We start from the raw sequence: 18,793 nt of genomic DNA on the forward strand, positions 1-18,793 counted from the left end.
ACTAATCACCCACTATGCCAGGATAGCACTAATCACCCACTATGCCAGACTTCACACAGCCAGACAATAAATGTCGACTCACAATTTGGCAGAAGTGCCCCCTCTTGATATTACTTCGCGTGTCAAAATCACCTTCCGTGATAAAGAATCCCCCTCTCAAAAAAAATCATTGACATTATCTGGCGAAAGTCAGTTCGGAAGCTGATGGAACGTTTTATGATCCTGAAAGAATTGTTCACCGTAAAATTTTTGTTTGATTCTTGTACAAAAAGGAGAGTAATGAAAAGAAAGTTTTTGTATATAAAAAAAATTATATATTCGCCGGGTTCCATAGAACTGTATATATGTTTTGGGGCGCTATTCACTCGTTTTTATACCTCCTCTGATAATCTGTTTCTTTTTTTATAATTTTTTTCTTCTCCATATCTGATAATGATTTTTGAAACGAGGCATGATAAAAATTTCTGCAAAAATTTGTTTACAAAGTGTCAGCAATTTGTCATTTTCCTTATGGTGTTTTTCAAGTTGGGTATGAAAAGGTGCATAAACTATTGAAGATAATGAGAAACGATATATGCTCAAGATAATTCATTGTTGGGTTGCCATCTCATCTGCCGGCGTACTTGGAACTGGCATCAAGGAATTTAATAGTACATGTAAAATTAAACAAACAAATGGCGATACTCTCTTCTACTTGAACATAATTATCTACAGATTAAAAGGCTAATTTTTTGTTCATACTGTTTGAAACAAAATTTCATTCAATATAGCAACAAGTGAAAAGCTGTCAATGTGACAGCAAACCGGGTTTTCTTTTATGTAAACTGTATCCATAATCCATGTCAACCCTTATCCAGTGAAATGGAGTACCCTACATGTATATGCAACATTTTGCCAAAAAATGACTAAGTTCAAAAGCTAGTAATTTTTTCATAAATTATCGGAAAATCAAAATCCTAGCAATATGCACACCTCTGATATATGTACAATTGATCTGCAAAAGAACAACTTCCTATCTTGAGAACTGTAGGAGGAGTTATCCGTACAATGAGGGTACCCAATATGCAATATTTTGCCAAAAAATGACTAAGTTCAAAAGCTGGTATTTTTTCGATTAATTATCGGAAAATCAAAATCCTAGCAATATGCACACCTCTGATATATGTACAATTGATCTGCAAAAGAACAACTTCCTATCTTGAGAACTGTAGGAGGAGTTATCCGTACAATGAAGGTACCCTATATGCAGTATTTTGCCAAAAAATGACTTCAAAAGCTGGTATTTTTTCGATAAATTATCGGAAATCAAAATCCTAGCAATATGCACACCTCTGATATATGTACAATTGATCTGCAAAAGAACAACTTCCTATCCTGAGAACTGTAGGAGGAGTTATCCGTACAATGAAGGTACCCTATATGCAATATTTTGCCAAAAATGACTAAGTTCAAAAGCTGGTATTTTTTCGATAAATTATCGGAAATCAAAATCCTAGCAATATGCACACCTCTGATATATGTACAATTGATCTGCAAAAGAACAACTTCCTATCTTGAAAACTGTAGGAGGAGTTACCCGTACAATGAGGGTACCCTTTTGGCAGCCGCCCGCCCGCCCGCCATTTTCACCATTTTAATAACCGGATTTTTCCGTTGGAAAACCCGGTTAAAAACTGATATATTTTTGACGTTTTCATGTCAATAAATGTCCTCATGTGAGCGGACAAATTGAATATCAGGCGAGCAGACAAATTGAATAACGCGCGTTTTCGTTATCTCGAACTAGATGGAACTGTTTAAAAATTTCGAGATATCCAAGTTTTCGAGATATTGGGGGGGGGGATACTTAAAAATAAGTGGTTGGGACTTACAAATCACTTCGACATATCCATCATATTCGAGACATCAGTGTTAAAGATATCGAAGTTCAACTGTATAAGGTTTTCACCTTTACTTGTCCAATTAGCATGTAATACAAATAAATCCGTTTATCATGTTTAAACCATGTTTTATTCATATATAGCATTAAATATACTGTGAATGATATTAATAGAAATAAAATTTAACAAGAGATGTTTATTAAACACTTATGCCGCCCTCCCTTGGTAACATCCGCGAAGAAAATGAACAGAAACTGCAAATAATCCAAAATTTTTTCTATGTCCAAAGAAGATTACTGATGAAAATTGCACAATCATACCCAAAATTAAATTTGACATAGATATTATTATGATAAATCTGTATAGGCTTCCAAATTTCATTTCAGTAAGTGCAACCTCTGCAAAGAAAAACCGAAACTGCAAATAATTGGAACTTTTCTACATTCAAGGGGCATAACTCTGTCAAAAATTGCTCAATCGTACCCATAATCGAAATTGACATAGATATTATTATTCTTACGATAAATCTGTATTTCATTTCAATATGTGCAACCTCTGTAAAAAAAATGAATGGAAACTGTTGGTGGACCAACCGACCAACACAGAGACAAACGGACAGCAGCAAAGCAATATACCCTCCCTTCTTTGAAGAGGGGCATAAAGTTAAGCCTGCTTAATTTAACTTATACATGTATACCAATAATCTGTCTCCCGAGCATCATTTCACAGTACCAAAACACAAGTTAAATATCAGTTGTTGAAAAATACAACAAAATTAAATTAAAGTTTCAACAGTTTGATATATACACAAAGGAAAGAATGTATAAGTAAATGAAAATATGAAAGAGAATAACATTGCATGTAATACATGTACATAAATACTGTATAGACATGTACTATTTTATGGATATGTATTGAATTTACAGTATACAGAAATCTCAATTACTGTATACAACAGCTTTACTAAACAGTATGTACGAGACAAACATTCAGTCTCAGGGTATTCTCCTCTCATCATAACACTGTACACAGAACCCTCCGATAATTGAAACACCATTCAAACATCACATTACTGTAAATCCTGTACAACTATGTTATCAGCTCTCTAACAAAAGAGGCTGAAAAGTACACTATCAATGTACAACTCTTAAGTCAAATAAGGTTGATAAGCACTATCTTCATATTTATTTTTTCTCCTTTACAACCGGATCTTCATCAAGAAGGATTATCATAGTCGTCCTCCATTTTGCGTTTGAGCGGATTCATCGATTGGTTAGTGATAAGAGAGGTGGTGGTACTCTGAAGCGGCTGGAATTGAATCGTATGCTGTGGACCTGCGTGGCTACTTGAGGTGGACACCACCTGGTGGAACGTGCGGTTCTGATTCAGAGAGTTTAAGGACGTCCCTACAATTACATTCACATTGAACATGCAGTAGTTTAGTTAAATAAATAGAGTTGCACTTAAAATGCTGTGCTGCTAATACTATACATGTACTTCCAAATAAAAGGTTTAATATTTGCCTCAATCTAGAATACATTAATTTCAAGTAACTTCAAACTATTTATGCCAAGATGTGCCAATAACACATTTTAATACTTGTTCTACCATTAAATACTATTTTTATGATTTCAAAGTCATCAAGTAACTTATCAAAATTTCTTATTGATCATCTAACCAATCAACAATGCTACAGTGATTGTACATGTACTACAGTTTGTTGGGTTTTTTTTCAACAAACACCAAAAAATATATTTGTCTCCTGAAATATAACCTATCTGAAATGAATCATCTTTGAAATTAAGATGTCAAAACACCCACCTGTAGAAATCCTGATGGCTGGCTTAGCAGTCATGGTCTGCTGACCTGATGGTTTGGTTACTATGGTAACAGCTGGGACACCCATCCCTGGTTTGCTGACCACTGTGAGATGAGGACCCCCAGCGCCAAGTTTCCCTGAAATAATAAATCCTCCTGAGTAAGACACAACGGAAAGGGGTATAACTGACAAATACACAGAAAGGTAAATTTGAACTTCTAGAAAGCTGGATGGTTACGGCCATTTTTAGACTGTACTGGTCTCCTTAAGGTGGTATGGGACATTTCCATATTGTGATGTATTGTTTATCAAAATAAGCAATAAAACTAAGTATAATATATAAGAAGTTTCTTTCCTAATTATTTCATCTATCTGTATCAGCGTAGCGCAGTGGTTTAAAGAGTTCACTACGAATCTTTAAGTCATGAGTTCGAATCCTGCGGGGGTTTTTACAATTTTTACCTCCCCAAATATTTTTAAAGCTATTTTTTTGGTTAAATATTGTAAAATTTAAAAATTCTAAATCAGTGAAAGTATTTCAATTATAATGTACTTTAATCCACATTAATATCGACATATGTCCCATACTACCTTAAAGAAGAAGATGGATGGTTGCGGCCATTTAAAGAAGAAGAGCTCTGCGTTAGGACACAATAAATTTAAATTTAGATACAAGTAATTTTTTTAATTACTTAATAACAGTTTATAGCTAAACAAATCATATCTTATAATTTAAGGTACATCTTGTGGGTAAGTTGACCATCCAGCCTCCTTAAGGGGGTGAATTGCATTCAGATAAAGCTTGAGGGAGATGCAAACAGGAGTAAAAATGGCATTCCATACAAATTGAGAATATTTACCAGCCAAAAAACCTGTCAGGAAAGAAAAAGAAAGTTGAAATCCAACATTATCGTTTATATGTTACATCTCTTAATTAAAAAGTACATTTATAAACATGATTTTCATCCATAACAGTTTTCCATACATCTTTTTTAAACTGTCATAGGCTTTTGCTTTATATGTCATTTACCTTTTAACAAAATGACATTCAATTCATGCAGTTTTGATTCCAAATAACATAATTCTAAAAATATTAAGTAACTTGTTTCCCCTTCTTTCCATTTGCAATGTCATCACTCAATTATCAAAAAGACAGATGCTAAAATGTGAATATTGAATATTTTTTGCTGTATTCCATTCTATCTTCTAATTTGCGAAAGTCTTAATGATTTAAGGTAGTTCAGTATAATGATTAACTGACCTTCTTTAATAGAATTGCATAATGCATTTATTTTAGCATAATATTGTGTTCATAATTAAAACAATTCTTATTATTACCTAATCAAAGGAATTTTGTTGTGTTATTATAAATTAAAAATTTTCTTCTATTTTGTATGTGGATTCAGATTTGAAAGTGATCTATTGAACTACCGGTCAATAGACTGCGATCTATTTGACTGCCAGTCAATAGACTGCAATCTATTGGACCGGCAACGTATCCGGTAACGTATTTTAGAAAAAGTAAAATTGCTACAAGATTAAAAGATAACTCTATTATATTTTTTTTTACAATTGTTCTTAAAATTTATCTTCATGGTATGAAAACCTTCTGTAATTTATAATTGTGAACACAAAATACTTAAAACAGAATTAGGTAATAAAACAATTATTTAATGCCTGAACAGTTGATAGACCCGAATATTTATCCCTTGATGCAGGGAACAGCTCAGTATGATCTATTGCCCTCGGCTGTTGGCCTCGGGCAATAGATCATACTGAGCTGTTCCCTGCACCATGGGAAAAATATTCGGGTCTATCGACTGCTCAAGCATTAAATAATTGTATATTGTTGCATTTTTTATTAATGAGAAAGAAAATGATTTCTTTTTTTTTGTTTATGGTCTGTTTGTTTGGAAAGGGGGGGGGTTCTAGTTTCTAAATTTTTTTTTGGAAGGGGATGGATTTTGTGTGTTGTTTTGTGTTTTTATTTTTTTTTAGAGAGGGTGTGTGTTAATACATACCTGGTGTCATGGACATCTGACTTAAGTTGATTCTCTGCTGAAACTGAGGAAGTCCTATCTGTATTCTAGCTTGGTGCTTAAAAACAGATCAAATTAATACTCATATCATAAACTTCCTGCATTTTAATTGCATTTCAATTTGAATCAGGAATGGAAAGACCAGCAGATGGACAAATAACTTTAAGGTTCTTGAAAAATTTCAGTGAAAAATTAGCCCTCAATAACGTAACCACCAGTATCTCTTATTGCTGGTAAAATCGGTAGAAATTAATAAAAAGAAAGAGACATTGAGGTGAGACCAGGAATACCCTTTTAAATTTTGTTTCAGATCCATGTTAAGGGTTTAAGGTAGCTCACTATCTCAAGGTTTATACTTTTTATGACATAATGCAACTGGATGGCAATGAATGATCTGTAAAATTTTAAGTATCAATTTATTTAAATGAATATCATGGCTCCACGGTTAAATTATCAGGCTTGTGAACATTATGAGGTCAAATCCGCCTGAGGCTTTGGAATTTTAATTTTAAAGAATCATATTTTCCTTAAAAAAAATTGCTATCTTAGCCATCATGCTATACATCCTAATAAAGTAGTTTACCATTGATTTGAGGATTGAACTATTTGAACATAATAGGAGCCCCCTCATCAGTGCAATAGGTGATCTTACCTTTTTGACAGCTTTGTGGCTGCTCATTCTATAGTTGGGGGCGGACAGACAGTACCTGTCCGGTGGGAGACGCAGTCCTGTGTAAGGCTTGATCAGGGGCATCACCTGACTGTTCTTGTGTTTTGAAATTTCCATTAAAAGCTTTAAAAAAAACAGAACAGAAATGAAACCTTTAATTTTTCCTGTATTTTAATTTTTTTTTCTTCGTAAAACTGTTCTCTTATCCTTAGACTCCTAAGCCTTTTTTTTTTTAATTATTTGTAAACATCACATTGCATAAGAATAAGGAAGGAAATGGTTGTAATTTGAGGTATTCAGACAAATTTTTAAATAAATTGAGTACAACCAAAACCTTTTTTTATGCTATGATTTCAATCAATTGCTTTCACTTTCAGTATTTAACTTCATATACAAGTTCAAACATACGTCTCTTGGGGGAGGACTGGTAAAAGAGTGGTCCATTCGACATTGAACGGCCAGCTTGATGTCCTCAGCATCCAGACTCTTCTTGTTGGCATGGTTACAGTAAACTTTCGCATCCTCCAACACGTCCGTGACATAACCTGTCAATAATTTGCAAGGATAGGACTACTGTAGAATTTGTAAAACTGTTAATATACAGTTTAGTGGTCAATAGTTACAATGGTCACATGTAAGAAAGTTCTGAAGAATTTCGTATGTATGACACGTTTATTTATCAGATAAATGGATGAGAGTAGTGGCTCTTATTTTCATTCATTTCTACATGTGACAAAATTAGACATTGTAACGTATATCACTCTTAAAAAATAAAATGAATATAAAGCTGACTTGTCAATAAAATCATATAACGTTATCTTTCATACTGAAGAAATTACAATCCAATGCATAGCGTTTCATCTATGCGCTCAATTTCAATATCATACTGATGCTACAATTGTCTTACGATAAACAAACTCCAACATGACATTCACAACTCTAGGTTCATATTCTGTAACACCCATTTCTTTCAAAATTGCGCCCATAACTTGAGCATCTCGCGGCGAACTTTTCACAGGGGACGCCATTTTTTGTTGACGAGTTGAATATAGGGGGAAATCTCGATCCCGATGTTAAAAGAGAGAGAGAGAGAGAGAGAGAGAGAGAGAGAGAGAGAGAGAGAGAGAGAGAGAGAGAGAGAGAGAGAGAGAGAGAGAGAGAGAGAGAGAGAGACTGATTTACATATTGTTGAATGAAGGACTAAAACTTTGAATTTCTTAATACATTTATTTATCTTGGCGATGCCATTAATTACATAATTTAAATTGACTTTGTGTTATCACTTCTTTGGAAGTTCATATATCCTTGAGAAACAGAGACAGACAGACATACTCAGAGAGAGAGAGAGAGGAAGAGAGAGAGAGAGGGAGAGAGAGAGAGAGAGAGAGAGAGAGAGGGGGGATTTGAAAAGAGAGAGAGAGATATGAAAAGAGAGAGAGAGAAAGAGAGAGAGAGAGAGTGTGTGTGTGTGTGTGTTATAAACTAATATTGTAATTTACATGACCCACATACGCATCTACATGTAGTTTAAGATAACACTAAATTACCCCCTATTCACAGTCCCTCCCCCATCTAGCATAGTAAAATGATTTACAAATGTCATGTTAAAAAAATCAAATTAAACACAACCATACAACAGTGACATAATTTCTGCATGCGCGTCGACACACATTACACATAAATCACACTTGAGCGACATCGTTCAGTTGTGACGATAACTTTCAACTCCCCCTTAATGTTGTGAAATTTAATGAACATGGACGCGCTCCCACTTGTTTGTGTCGCAAGACTCTTCTAAGGTAAGAAAGGATTTACTGGTCTTTCGTAATTGTCGTTTTCGTTTTTGTAATCCCAGGCTTGTTAATTCTGTGTACTTTGTGATAACACAGAGGAACATATGCAGGTCGTACTATAGGTTTGTTATTTTTAAAACGATCTACATTGTCAACAACTTCACAAGAAATCTATAGCACGTGTTAGGTCCTCGAATACGAAAACCAACGTTTACTGAATTTGACACTGTAAATGATAATGAAATATATATACATGTATTTTAAAAAGCCGGTTATAATTAAATAGGTCAACTCGCGGTCATTTCCGACGCACACTGTAAATTCATAACAAACGTTCATCTGGAAGTGGTTATACTCTTTTGGTTTCTTTACGGATCATCGACCCGTGGATATTCTTCATAAACTTGGGGGTAGATTTAAATATACCCACACAATCACAGACAGTATTGGCCGTGGTTCAGTGGATATCAAACATTAATTAATTAGACAGGGCGGTCAGTAGATAACTGCCGCGTTGATCATCGCGTTGTGTCAGTTATAGTACCGCGATGGATTCTAATGATATCGTCGTGTGACTTTATTTTACAGGAGTCGACGATCAGTCCGCCCTTACAGGTGTATAACTTGCTGTCTACCTGTATATCATGGCGCACAGGTGTTTAACCTTGTTTACTGTGATCGTAATCAGCTGTTTTTATGAAGGTAAGACTGATTTTATTTTCTGTCGGTCTCTTCCTCTCTCGTTCTGTTCATGTATCGTAATTTGTTCTGTCTTTCTAAATTTTGCTGTCTTTCTCTGTGATTGTTTTTTTCCCTTCTCTGTTGTTTTGTCCATTTCTCTTGATCTGTGTCCGTCTGTCCATCCATCATCTGTTTGTTCATCTCTCTCTCTCTCTCTCTCTCTCTCTCTCTCTCTCTCTCTCTCTCTCTTAGGTTATCAAAATTTTTAAAAAAAATTTAAGTTCAATAAAGTCTTCAAACTTTAGTGACTTTTAAATTGCATAGATTCACCCTTCGCTAAGTATATCAAAATAAAGAATCAAAGTTCAACAAAGTTGTCAAACTTCAGTGACTTGTACATTGTATAGATTTAATAGATTGTAGAGCTTAGGCAGATAATTTACAAATTGTCTGGCACATATTTCATATCTAATGCTGTCTTTTTATACAATGAACCATGTAGATTGGGCTCTATCTTTAAAATTCAAATTGATTTTCCAGCGCACGAAAAATGTTTAGCACACATATAGCTTGTACGTTAGACAATGCATGTAGATTTAGTAAATTCAAATTGAATTTTCCATGTGTGTGCTGAAAGAAAATTTAGCATACCGGTATTGGAAACGAATTAATTGAATGATTTCTTTTAACACAGCAATCATTGATGAATTTAAATTATGAGATTCGGAAGAGTGCTTAAAAACAAATTTTCTCTTGTGAACGTATAATTAAGTTAAACTATATTTTTTATGCAAAATACTAGTATTTCGAAAGATAATCTGGCATGCAGTATAAATATGTTATATACATTGCATGAAAGGCTGTAATTAAATTGGTATGATAATTTGAATTTTAGAATTAAAATAAACTTTATGAAAAACTTCCAACCATATTTGAGCATATTGTCTAACATTGGAAAAGGGTTGCTGTGAATCACTCCTCTAAATGACCCGTAAAAACAACAAATACGCAATATTTTCATAGTAGTTTATGTCTAATGTTTATACGTACGTACATGGTACGCGATAGGCTAGTATCAACTCCATCTGAAAGCTAAAAACTCTAGCCAAAACATGTCAATAGGAACTGAGCGATTAAAAGTCAGATATCGGCGCTATATGGACACTTGTTATGACCACGGGGAAAATATTCAGTCCTGAGTGACACCGAAAATCAAATTGAAATAAATTACGTTTTGTTACCGCAAAAAAGCGATAATTAGACAAAAGCATCGCCTTGAATTTGAGCCTTTAACCATGTTAACGTCGTTTCGATAAGAATATAAATTAGTGCATTATACAAAGTTGCCACACATAATGGAATGTCTAAATTGTGAGGCAAAAATGTCTGTACATTTCGCCTACATTTCCCTTCTTTTGTCTGGGGTTTTTTTTTTTTTTGGTCATGGAGGTGTTTATATCTTTTCATGCACGGATTCAGATTTTTTCGTGGAGGGGGTCCAAGGGATAATGAGGGGGCCCGATTCTTATTTTTGATAATCATACTAAAAAGTGTGTGATTTAAAATTAAAAACGTTTGGAATTTCCAGGGGAGGGGGCCCTAGCTCACCCGATCCCTTCTTGATCCCCGCTTTCCTTTATTTTAAGGCTTAAATGCGTTTCACACTGAGATAAAGATGACTATTCATCCCTCTCATTGCTGCAGAAAACATATTATAGCTACATGTCATTTTTGTCAAACATCCATCATATTTTGTGCAATGTTATTTAAAATGTAATTTTATTATGTAAACATTACTTATACCGTAATTGGCAGCAAAATTATTTTGAGTTTTTGTTTGTTCTTTACCTTTTTTTATTGGGGGGGGGGGGGTGCATGGCTTCTTTATATTGCTGATCTTACAAAATATACTATAAAAAAGGTCACAAAAAAGTTTTTGGGACTTTGCCGTGGAAAATTAAGTGATATTATAATTATTTTCTGACAATTTTCTTTAGTCCTATTAAAATTAATAAATCGTTTTTCAGTTAGTTTATCCCTCATCATTATGACTCCGGTTTATTATTTATTTTGATCAAGTGAAATTTTAAAATCAATAAATAATTTTCAGGAAATTCACATTAACGACCAGCAAATGATTTCTGTATAAACTGAACGTTCTGCATTTTAAGGTGGTATGGGACACTGCCATGCATGTTGTGACGTATTGTTTATCGAAATAAACAGTAAAATAAATTAAAGTGTAATTATGTAAGAAGTTTCTTTCCCATTATTGTCACCTACATGTAACAGCGTAGCGCAGTGGGTTAGAGGGTTTACTACGAACCTAGCTGTAAGTCATGAGTTCGAATCCCGCTTGGGCCTTTACGATTTTTACCTCTCCAAATATTTTTAAAAGCTATTTTTGGTTAATAATTGTAAAATTTGAAAACTCTAACCGGTGAAAGTATTTCAATTATAATGTACTTTAATCCATATTAATATCGACAGACGTCCCATACCACCTTAAAGCTAAAGCATCGTACATTAAAACAAATTATGACAATCTCACCCCCCCCCCCCTCCAAAAAAAGTAGAAAAAGAATAATAGTCTCCTAAAACAAATATGAAATTATGTGCTATATAAGAGTTTCGAAAGTATTTTTAAACTAAAAAAAAACCCGAGATATGAATACTATAGTAAGATATGCGAGACACTGCAAAATATTAAAACATTGTTTTTCGATTTTCCCTCTGTTCCTGTTGCTACGTCAGCCGGCGGTGTTGTGGAGGTCCAGAAGTTGCCCGGATGGAGCCCGTGGTCCGGCTGGACGTCGTGCTCGGTGACCTGTGGCTATGGAGACTCGTTTCGTCAAGCCCACTGGTTAGACAAGGACGGGCAGCGAGTAAACGAGACGGCCAGGGAACACATGGGCTGTTACATTCCCAAATCATGTCCAGGTATGTGTAAATGTGGGCTGTTACATTCAAGAATCATGTTCCGGTATGTGCAATTAAATATGGGCTGTTATATTCCCAAATCATGTCCAGGTTTGTGTAAATATGGGCTGTTACATTCCAAAAACCTGTTCCGGTATGTGTAAATATGGGCTGTTACACTCCCAAATCCTGTTCCGGTATGTGTAAATATGGGCTGTTACATTCCAAAATCCTGTTCCGGTATGTGTAAATATGGGCTGTTACATTCCCAAATCATGTCCAGGTATGTGTAAATGTGGGCTGTTACATTTCCAAATCCTGTTCCGTAATGTGTAAATATGGGCTGTTACATTTTCCAAATCCTGTTCCGGTATGTGTAAACATGGACTGTTACATTCCCCAAATCCTGTTCCGTAATAATTATATTCCCAAATCTTGTCCAGGTATATGTGTTAACTTGGGCTGTTACATTTACAAATCCTGTTCCGGTATGTGTAAATATGGGCTGTTACATTCCCAAATCCTGTCCAGGAATGTTTAAACTTGGACTGTTACATTTCTATAAATATTTCACTGATATGTAATATAGACTGCATGCTATATATTGCTTTAAATTTTGTCCTAAAATGTGTTGACATGGATTGTTGAAGTTTTTATGAAATCCGTATGATCTGTTACATTCCTAAATCCTGTATTAGTACGTAAACACAGCCCGGGCTGTTACATCCTTAAATCCTGTGACATGGTATGTTAAAATGGACTGTGACCTTTATAAATCCTGTCCCGATAGGTACATGATATTAAACATCAGGGACGTAGCATCGGGGTTTAGGATTTTGAAGAATTCGGGAATAGGGAATTTTGCATTTTTTGAGGGGGGCTGGTATTTTTTTTTTTTTTTTGCATGTCAAGATTTTTTGGATGAGGTTGGTCCCCCACTTTCTAAAACGATGCTACGAACTGAACATGAATTCGAACTATTGTGGAATTGTTACGCCGCTGTATTATATCCTAACCTCTCTCCCGCCCATATATAAATGTACACATTAAAAACTCTAAATGAAGACGTGGGTGCATATACTATGTTCCTTGCTAGTGCAATCAGTGGCGGTAAGTGGATCATCAGGTAAGGATGGTGCAGGTGTTTATTAGTACATACCAGTACTGATGTATTCAGTGCTTCGCGGTTTATAAAGCGTAAACTGTCCCAAACCATTTTATATCGTATAAAACAAATAAATATTGAATTCATTGCTTATAATTTAATTTTTTACTCTTGTAGATAAAAACGGTCATTTGACCATTAAAATGAGGTAAAAGTGTACTAAATTCAAACATAACGTCAGGCTATTGATACGTTTTTGACGTTAGTCTTACTATGACGTAGGCAACATTCTTTATACGATATAAAATAGTTTTTTAGCCAATCAGATAGCGCGTTACAATCAGAATTGAATTATTAGTACATACCAGTACTGATGTATTACATCATATACATTAGTACTAGTATGTTAGTATAGTGCTCTGCTGCTTACAGTGAACGGTAACTGGACTATATGGTCGGGGTGGTACTGGTGTTCCTCTGTCTGTGGTCCCGGGCGTCAGGAGAGGTATCGCTACTGTGTCAACCCCAAACCAGCCAATGGAGGACTCCCGTGCTCAGGGCTAGCCAATGAGAGCAGAGCGTGTGAAGTACAGCCGTGCCCAAGTGAGTATAACGATGGAAATGGGGTTAACATGGTTAAAATGGAGACGACGAGCTTCTGACATAATTCTTTTGGAAGATATATTATTTAATATCGAATCAGAGACATAAATAACATGTTTTTTATGTCATTTCGATATGTATAAGTATTGAATCAGATTTTAAAATAAAAGTTGAAACGTGATTATGTGGTTATATTTTTTAATTCGAAAAAATATTAATCAGACACTTTTATCTTTTCAGCCATTCCTCCCAGTTTTCGTATATCGGACTGTGCAGATGAGGACTTCATGTGTGACAGTGGGCTGCAGTGCGTTCCGGCTGCGCAAAGATGTGATAGAACATTACATTGCCATGACGGAAGTGACGAAGTGAAATGTCGATATGTCAGAAATCAAGGCAAGAAATCGCTCTAAAAATATCAATTAAGATTGATAACAATAGATTACTAGTAATTGAAATTGTTTAAATTAACTATGAAATCGGTGATTTTATTTGAAATAAAAATTTAATTTTAAAACAAAATATTTCAGTTTTTCTTGTTTTAAATGAAATGTTTCGTATTTGATTACCCATTGTTAATGATGCATGATAAATTAATTTAAATATGAATATCATGAATATGAGAAATATATACAATTATATACACGTAACCTACATTGATCTTTTTTCTCTTGTAGGTGCCATCCTTCATTTATCTACAAGGATACTTTGTCTCATTCTATTAAGTTATATTTTTGTTACAACTTAGCTAAAGTTGTTCTGTCTCATGCTCTGAGAGAGAGAGAGAGAGAGAGAGAGAGAGAGAGAGAGAGAGAGAGAGAGAGAGAGAGAGAGAGAGAGAGAGATGTATCAAATGCACTGACCAAGATGTATTCCGTGTAAGTGAAATATCTACGTACATGTACATTTATTACCTATACATTCACAGTCTTGTAGTATCATCTGAAACTGTCGGTAAAAATGACAGAAGAGCACAGCTAGCTTTGTGTAACAAACAATTATACATATGTGAGCTTTCATTTCGGTGAATTTATGTTCATAATAATTCACCATAATATATATCAGTCGCTTTATTTGTGGTACATACGTACCATATATCATTGCGGGAGTATATTTAGGATATTTGATATACATGTATGTGAGTTGGGGTCCATTTCCACAAGTTGTGAGTGCGTGTATAATGGGTACTGCCTTCCCTGAAAATCTTATTTAAAAAAATATGCTGAATTTGGTTGAAAACAATATACTTGTATTTTCTGAATACCGATCAAATGTGTGGGTGTGTGTGTCTGTCTGTACGTGTGCGCCACGAATCATACATACGTATAATGCATTTCAAAATAGTTTTAGTGCAATGCTTTATTCTTACGTTGTTTTTTTTTTTAATTTTTATTTTTTCCTCGATTTTCCTGTTTTCTTAGTCGTCATTTATTCATTTTTTCAATAATATTTTAGTTAAAATCAGATGTTGTTTTAAATAATTTTGACACAAACATTAACTGATAAAGAAGTAAATGCAATTAAGGGTTGTAGTTTTATTCTCGATTTCATCAACAATTCGAGATTTATTATTTACCATGGTGTTTATAAAATATTGTTGATATTTTTGCTGTTTTTTTATTTACTGTTGTTTGTCAGTAAATATATATTTGACATTGGATTATTGTTTTTTCTTGCCTTTTATATTCAAAGCAGTTTATTTCCAAAAAATATCTTGTTTGTTGCATAACTTTAAATTCCTATTCGAATAACCGAATACCGATTTTGTAACCGGTTATTATTGTTCAGTATACTGCCCGGTTAAATGTTAAGGTGCCTCACTACACCTTGAAATAGTTTCTCAAATCGGCAGAAAATTACTTGATTATGATAGAAAGCATGATGGATAAGAAGTTTATATGTCAAATAGGCGAAAAATATGCAATTCTAGATTTAAAAAAAGATATTTTTTAAAAAGGTCATTCAGTAAACATGAACAAAAGCCCCAGGTGGATTCGAACTCATGATCTGCGGTTCACAAGTCTGATACTTTAACCACTGAGCTATGATGATACACATCTGAATCGATTGATACAAACAGTTTAACATAACATTTAGATCGCCAAAAGTATAAGTCTTGGTGTAGTGAAGTACCTTAAGTTGTTTTGTATCTGAATATACATTAATTTTTCTTCTACTTTATAATAATATATATCTTAATGCAAACCTTACAAAATAGAGATTTAAAAACATAAGTTGGAAATTCCAAGATTAAGTTGGAAAGAACTTTGAATTCATGCAATTAAGATACAGTTGAATTTCAAAAATTACATTTTGAATGACCACGATTTATTAATAAGCTGGATTTCAATGATTAAAATTGAAAACGCCATCGTTAATTTTCAACATTTAAGAAGATATTAAATGTTAAATGTGCGTATAAATCTTCAACGCAAAAAATACTGGAAATTCCAATTTCCAACTTGTAAATGCCAAGAATTGAATTGGAATTTTCAAGATATAAAGTTGTAAATTACAACCATTCATATTGTTAGGAATTCCAACTTTAAACTTTAAAGATTTTGTTGTTTTAATCACAATATTGTATATGCCATTATATTTACTTTTACTGGTATATTTTATTCTCTTCCGATGGTGTTACCATGCATTCACCAAATTACGATTTAACTATTTTCAATAAGCTTGTCTTTTTGTATATATACACATTCCGTTAAACTTAAGACTGTCGTCAAGCATATTGATAGTATTTTTGAAAACATCAAGGAATGCTAATTTACAACATGACACACAGTCGAGGGGAAACTACTCGATCGATAGAAGTCTGTGTAAAGTAAAATCAAAGTACTGAAGTACTGTCGGGAGTTGATTTTATTGATTATTATCAATTTTAAAATCAACGATATGTTATGCAAATTAATTTTTATAATATGAATTCTCGAACTTTTCCGACAAGAATTTCGAGAAAACCCCATATGAATCATGTTGTGTAATACTTAAAGATAGAATTAATTCCATCAAACTGTGTATCAGTAATCGAAATGTTTCTAAAAATTGTACACGTCTGGATCCAATCAATATTGAACTCTAGTCTCGCTCAACCAGACGCTCGGCTGTCTCCGTTAATCTCCGACTACCAAGAGAGACTCTCTGCTTGAGAGAGCCGAGCGTCTGGTTGAACGAGACTATATTGAACTCTAGCGTAGGAATACATGCAACTACTAAAAAAACAATTGAATTGTTCGAACTATATAAAATCCGACTATTTTCAAGGTATTTATAGATACTTTTCTTTTGAAAAACAATGGTACAGCATACCGTACACCAAATTTATCTATTATTTTCAAGATCTACGTCTTGTCAGCGGTGATGATTTGTGCTTAGGTCCAAACACTGTTTCACTTTCGGTTTGCAAGAGTAACTGCATAGGAGAGTTGATTAAAATCAACTCCCAAAAAGTCAATGTGGGTAATATGAATATGGAAGGAGCTATTCCCAAAACATACAAACAAATAAAGTATGATTGATGATAGATTTGATCACGCTCCGAAATTATCACCTCATAATATTCAAAGAATGATTCCTTATTACTTATATTTATATTATTTTAAGCCATCGTACGATTAAATTTAAATTTATTTTTTTTCAATTGCCGAGAAAAATATAAAACGTGTCTGCATGTGCTAATAGATAACGTTTTGGGTTGTTTTTAAATTTACATGGATTTCATTTTGTTTAAAAGCAAACAACAACAACATGAAAAAACACCAAAAGGCACAGGATGGCTTAAATATGCAACACAAATATCCATATATTTACAAAGAACCCTGCAATTGGGGCAACTATTTACTTGATATTGTCACCAGCTTTGAACTGCTTGCGAAGATAAAAGGCACTTGGCTACGATTTTAGATCAAAATTTTATTTTCTATTTCTTTTGTAAATAATTGTATACCTGCGCATTTTTAATGATTGACCAAAATTGAAATGTTAGAATTCAAGTTATAAAAGGGAGATACGGAGGTAAGAATTAATTAGAAGTCTTACATATGAATATTTGTTTATAAATAATGTAAAGTGTGGAATTACTTCTTTGACAATTAAAATGACTCGCTGCAACAATAAGGTATATTGATTTAATGTGTTAAAGAGACTTGGACACGATTTAAGACCAAAAATTTTATTTTTATTTTTTATGTATAAAATAGTTTACCGGTGCATTTTAAATGATTGACCAAAATATTGAATGTTAAAGTCAAGTAACAAGCGAGATACAGAAGTAAGAATTGGTTGTTATGTAAACAAAGCTCGAGTCTTATAGTTGTTTACAAATAAGTAATGTAAAGATATACCATTTCCTAGACAAAATGACTTGTAAAAAACAACTTAAACTGAATCAATATCTTCATTAATACTAGTATCAACAAAAGAAAGATACATTTTTAAAATTGAAACTTACACTAATACAACACATATGTAAAAACTTACAATATTCGAGCTTTGTTTACAAAACAAAGAATTATGAACTCTGTATCTTGCTTATAACTTGATATTTAATGTTCAAATTTTGACGTAGCATTAAAAACTTATATATTTATCAGTATAAATATTGAAAATGGGAAAATAAAATTTGAAAATTTTAAGTCAAATTAATCGTGTCGAAGTCCCTTTAACAGATAATATTATCAAACAGGGAAAGCAACATTTGATTGAAACTTATATTAATATAAAACATATGTAAACAACAAGCTAGCCCGAACTTTGTTTAAAATATAAAGAATTTCAAACTCCGTGTCTTGCTTAAATTATAACACAATATTTACATTCAAATTTTGCAAAGTACATGTACTAAAAATACACATATAGTAACCATTCTTTATAAAAATAAAATTTAAAGTCTTGAGCTCAAATCGTTTCTAAGTCCCTTTAAATCTTTTCTTGCATCCTAGGAGCTCATAAAGCCCGGAAAAAAACCTTAAACCCCCTTTCGAAAAAAAATTTATCCCTGGGTCCAAGCATGGGTTTTATTTGTTCATATGAATTTTTTACCGCGTACATGTTCCTTAGGTACTAGTATATTGTTAACTTTGTTAAAAACATTTATATCTTAATTCGTAATTAACTGAGCATTCTTCTCCAAAAGTTGTTGATTCTCTAGCTTTTATTAGTTCAACTCATGGCCGATAAACTGACGGGCTTTTCATACCAAAAATTAAAAATAAAAAGCCTATATGTTAATTTTGTAACACTCGAACCTTGTTTTTTCATATATATGTTTAAAGTACAT

General features: G+C 33.4%; 2 protein-coding genes across 4 annotated transcripts; one reads left to right on the forward strand and one right to left on the reverse strand.

The window, feature by feature from the left end:
- Window positions 1–2,930: 2,930 nt before the first annotated feature.
- Window positions 2,931–7,472, reverse strand: LOC105343107 (transcription initiation factor TFIID subunit 9B). Of its 2 annotated transcripts, XM_011450307.4 has the most exons (7): window positions 7,316–7,472; window positions 6,817–6,953; window positions 6,391–6,531; window positions 5,721–5,796; window positions 4,560–4,571; window positions 3,702–3,836; window positions 2,931–3,286 (listed from the first exon to the last, which is right to left on the reverse strand). In XM_011450307.4, exons 1-7 carry the CDS (start codon window positions 7,434–7,436, stop codon window positions 3,096–3,098), a joined length of 813 nt encoding a protein of 270 aa, XP_011448609.3. In that variant the 5' UTR covers window positions 7,437–7,472; the 3' UTR covers window positions 2,931–3,095. The 2 variants fall into 2 exon arrangements, with proteins under 2 accessions (XP_011448609.3, XP_011448610.3); XM_011450308.4 differs by lacking the exon at window positions 4,560–4,571 and having other exon boundaries at window positions 7,316–7,471.
- Window positions 7,473–8,049: 577 nt separating this feature from the next.
- LOC105343105 (thrombospondin-1) lies at window positions 8,050–14,355 on the forward strand. 2 transcript variants are annotated; one of them, XM_034474443.2, is made up of 6 exons: window positions 8,050–8,207; window positions 8,790–8,903; window positions 11,637–11,822; window positions 13,339–13,509; window positions 13,750–13,905; window positions 14,187–14,355. In XM_034474443.2, the coding sequence occupies exons 2-6, from the start codon at window positions 8,846–8,848 to the stop codon at window positions 14,255–14,257; spliced, it is 642 nt and encodes a 213-aa protein (XP_034330334.2). In that variant the 5' UTR covers window positions 8,050–8,207; window positions 8,790–8,845; the 3' UTR covers window positions 14,258–14,355. The 2 variants fall into 2 exon arrangements, with proteins under 2 accessions (XP_034330334.2, XP_034330335.2); XM_034474444.2 differs by lacking the exon at window positions 8,050–8,207 and adding an exon at window positions 8,300–8,323.
- Window positions 14,356–18,793: the final 4,438 nt, after the last annotated feature.

This window comes from Magallana gigas, chromosome 8 (assembly GCF_963853765.1).
Source record: "Magallana gigas chromosome 8, xbMagGiga1.1, whole genome shotgun sequence".
Taxonomy (NCBI): Eukaryota; Metazoa; Mollusca; class Bivalvia; order Ostreida; family Ostreidae; genus Magallana; species Magallana gigas.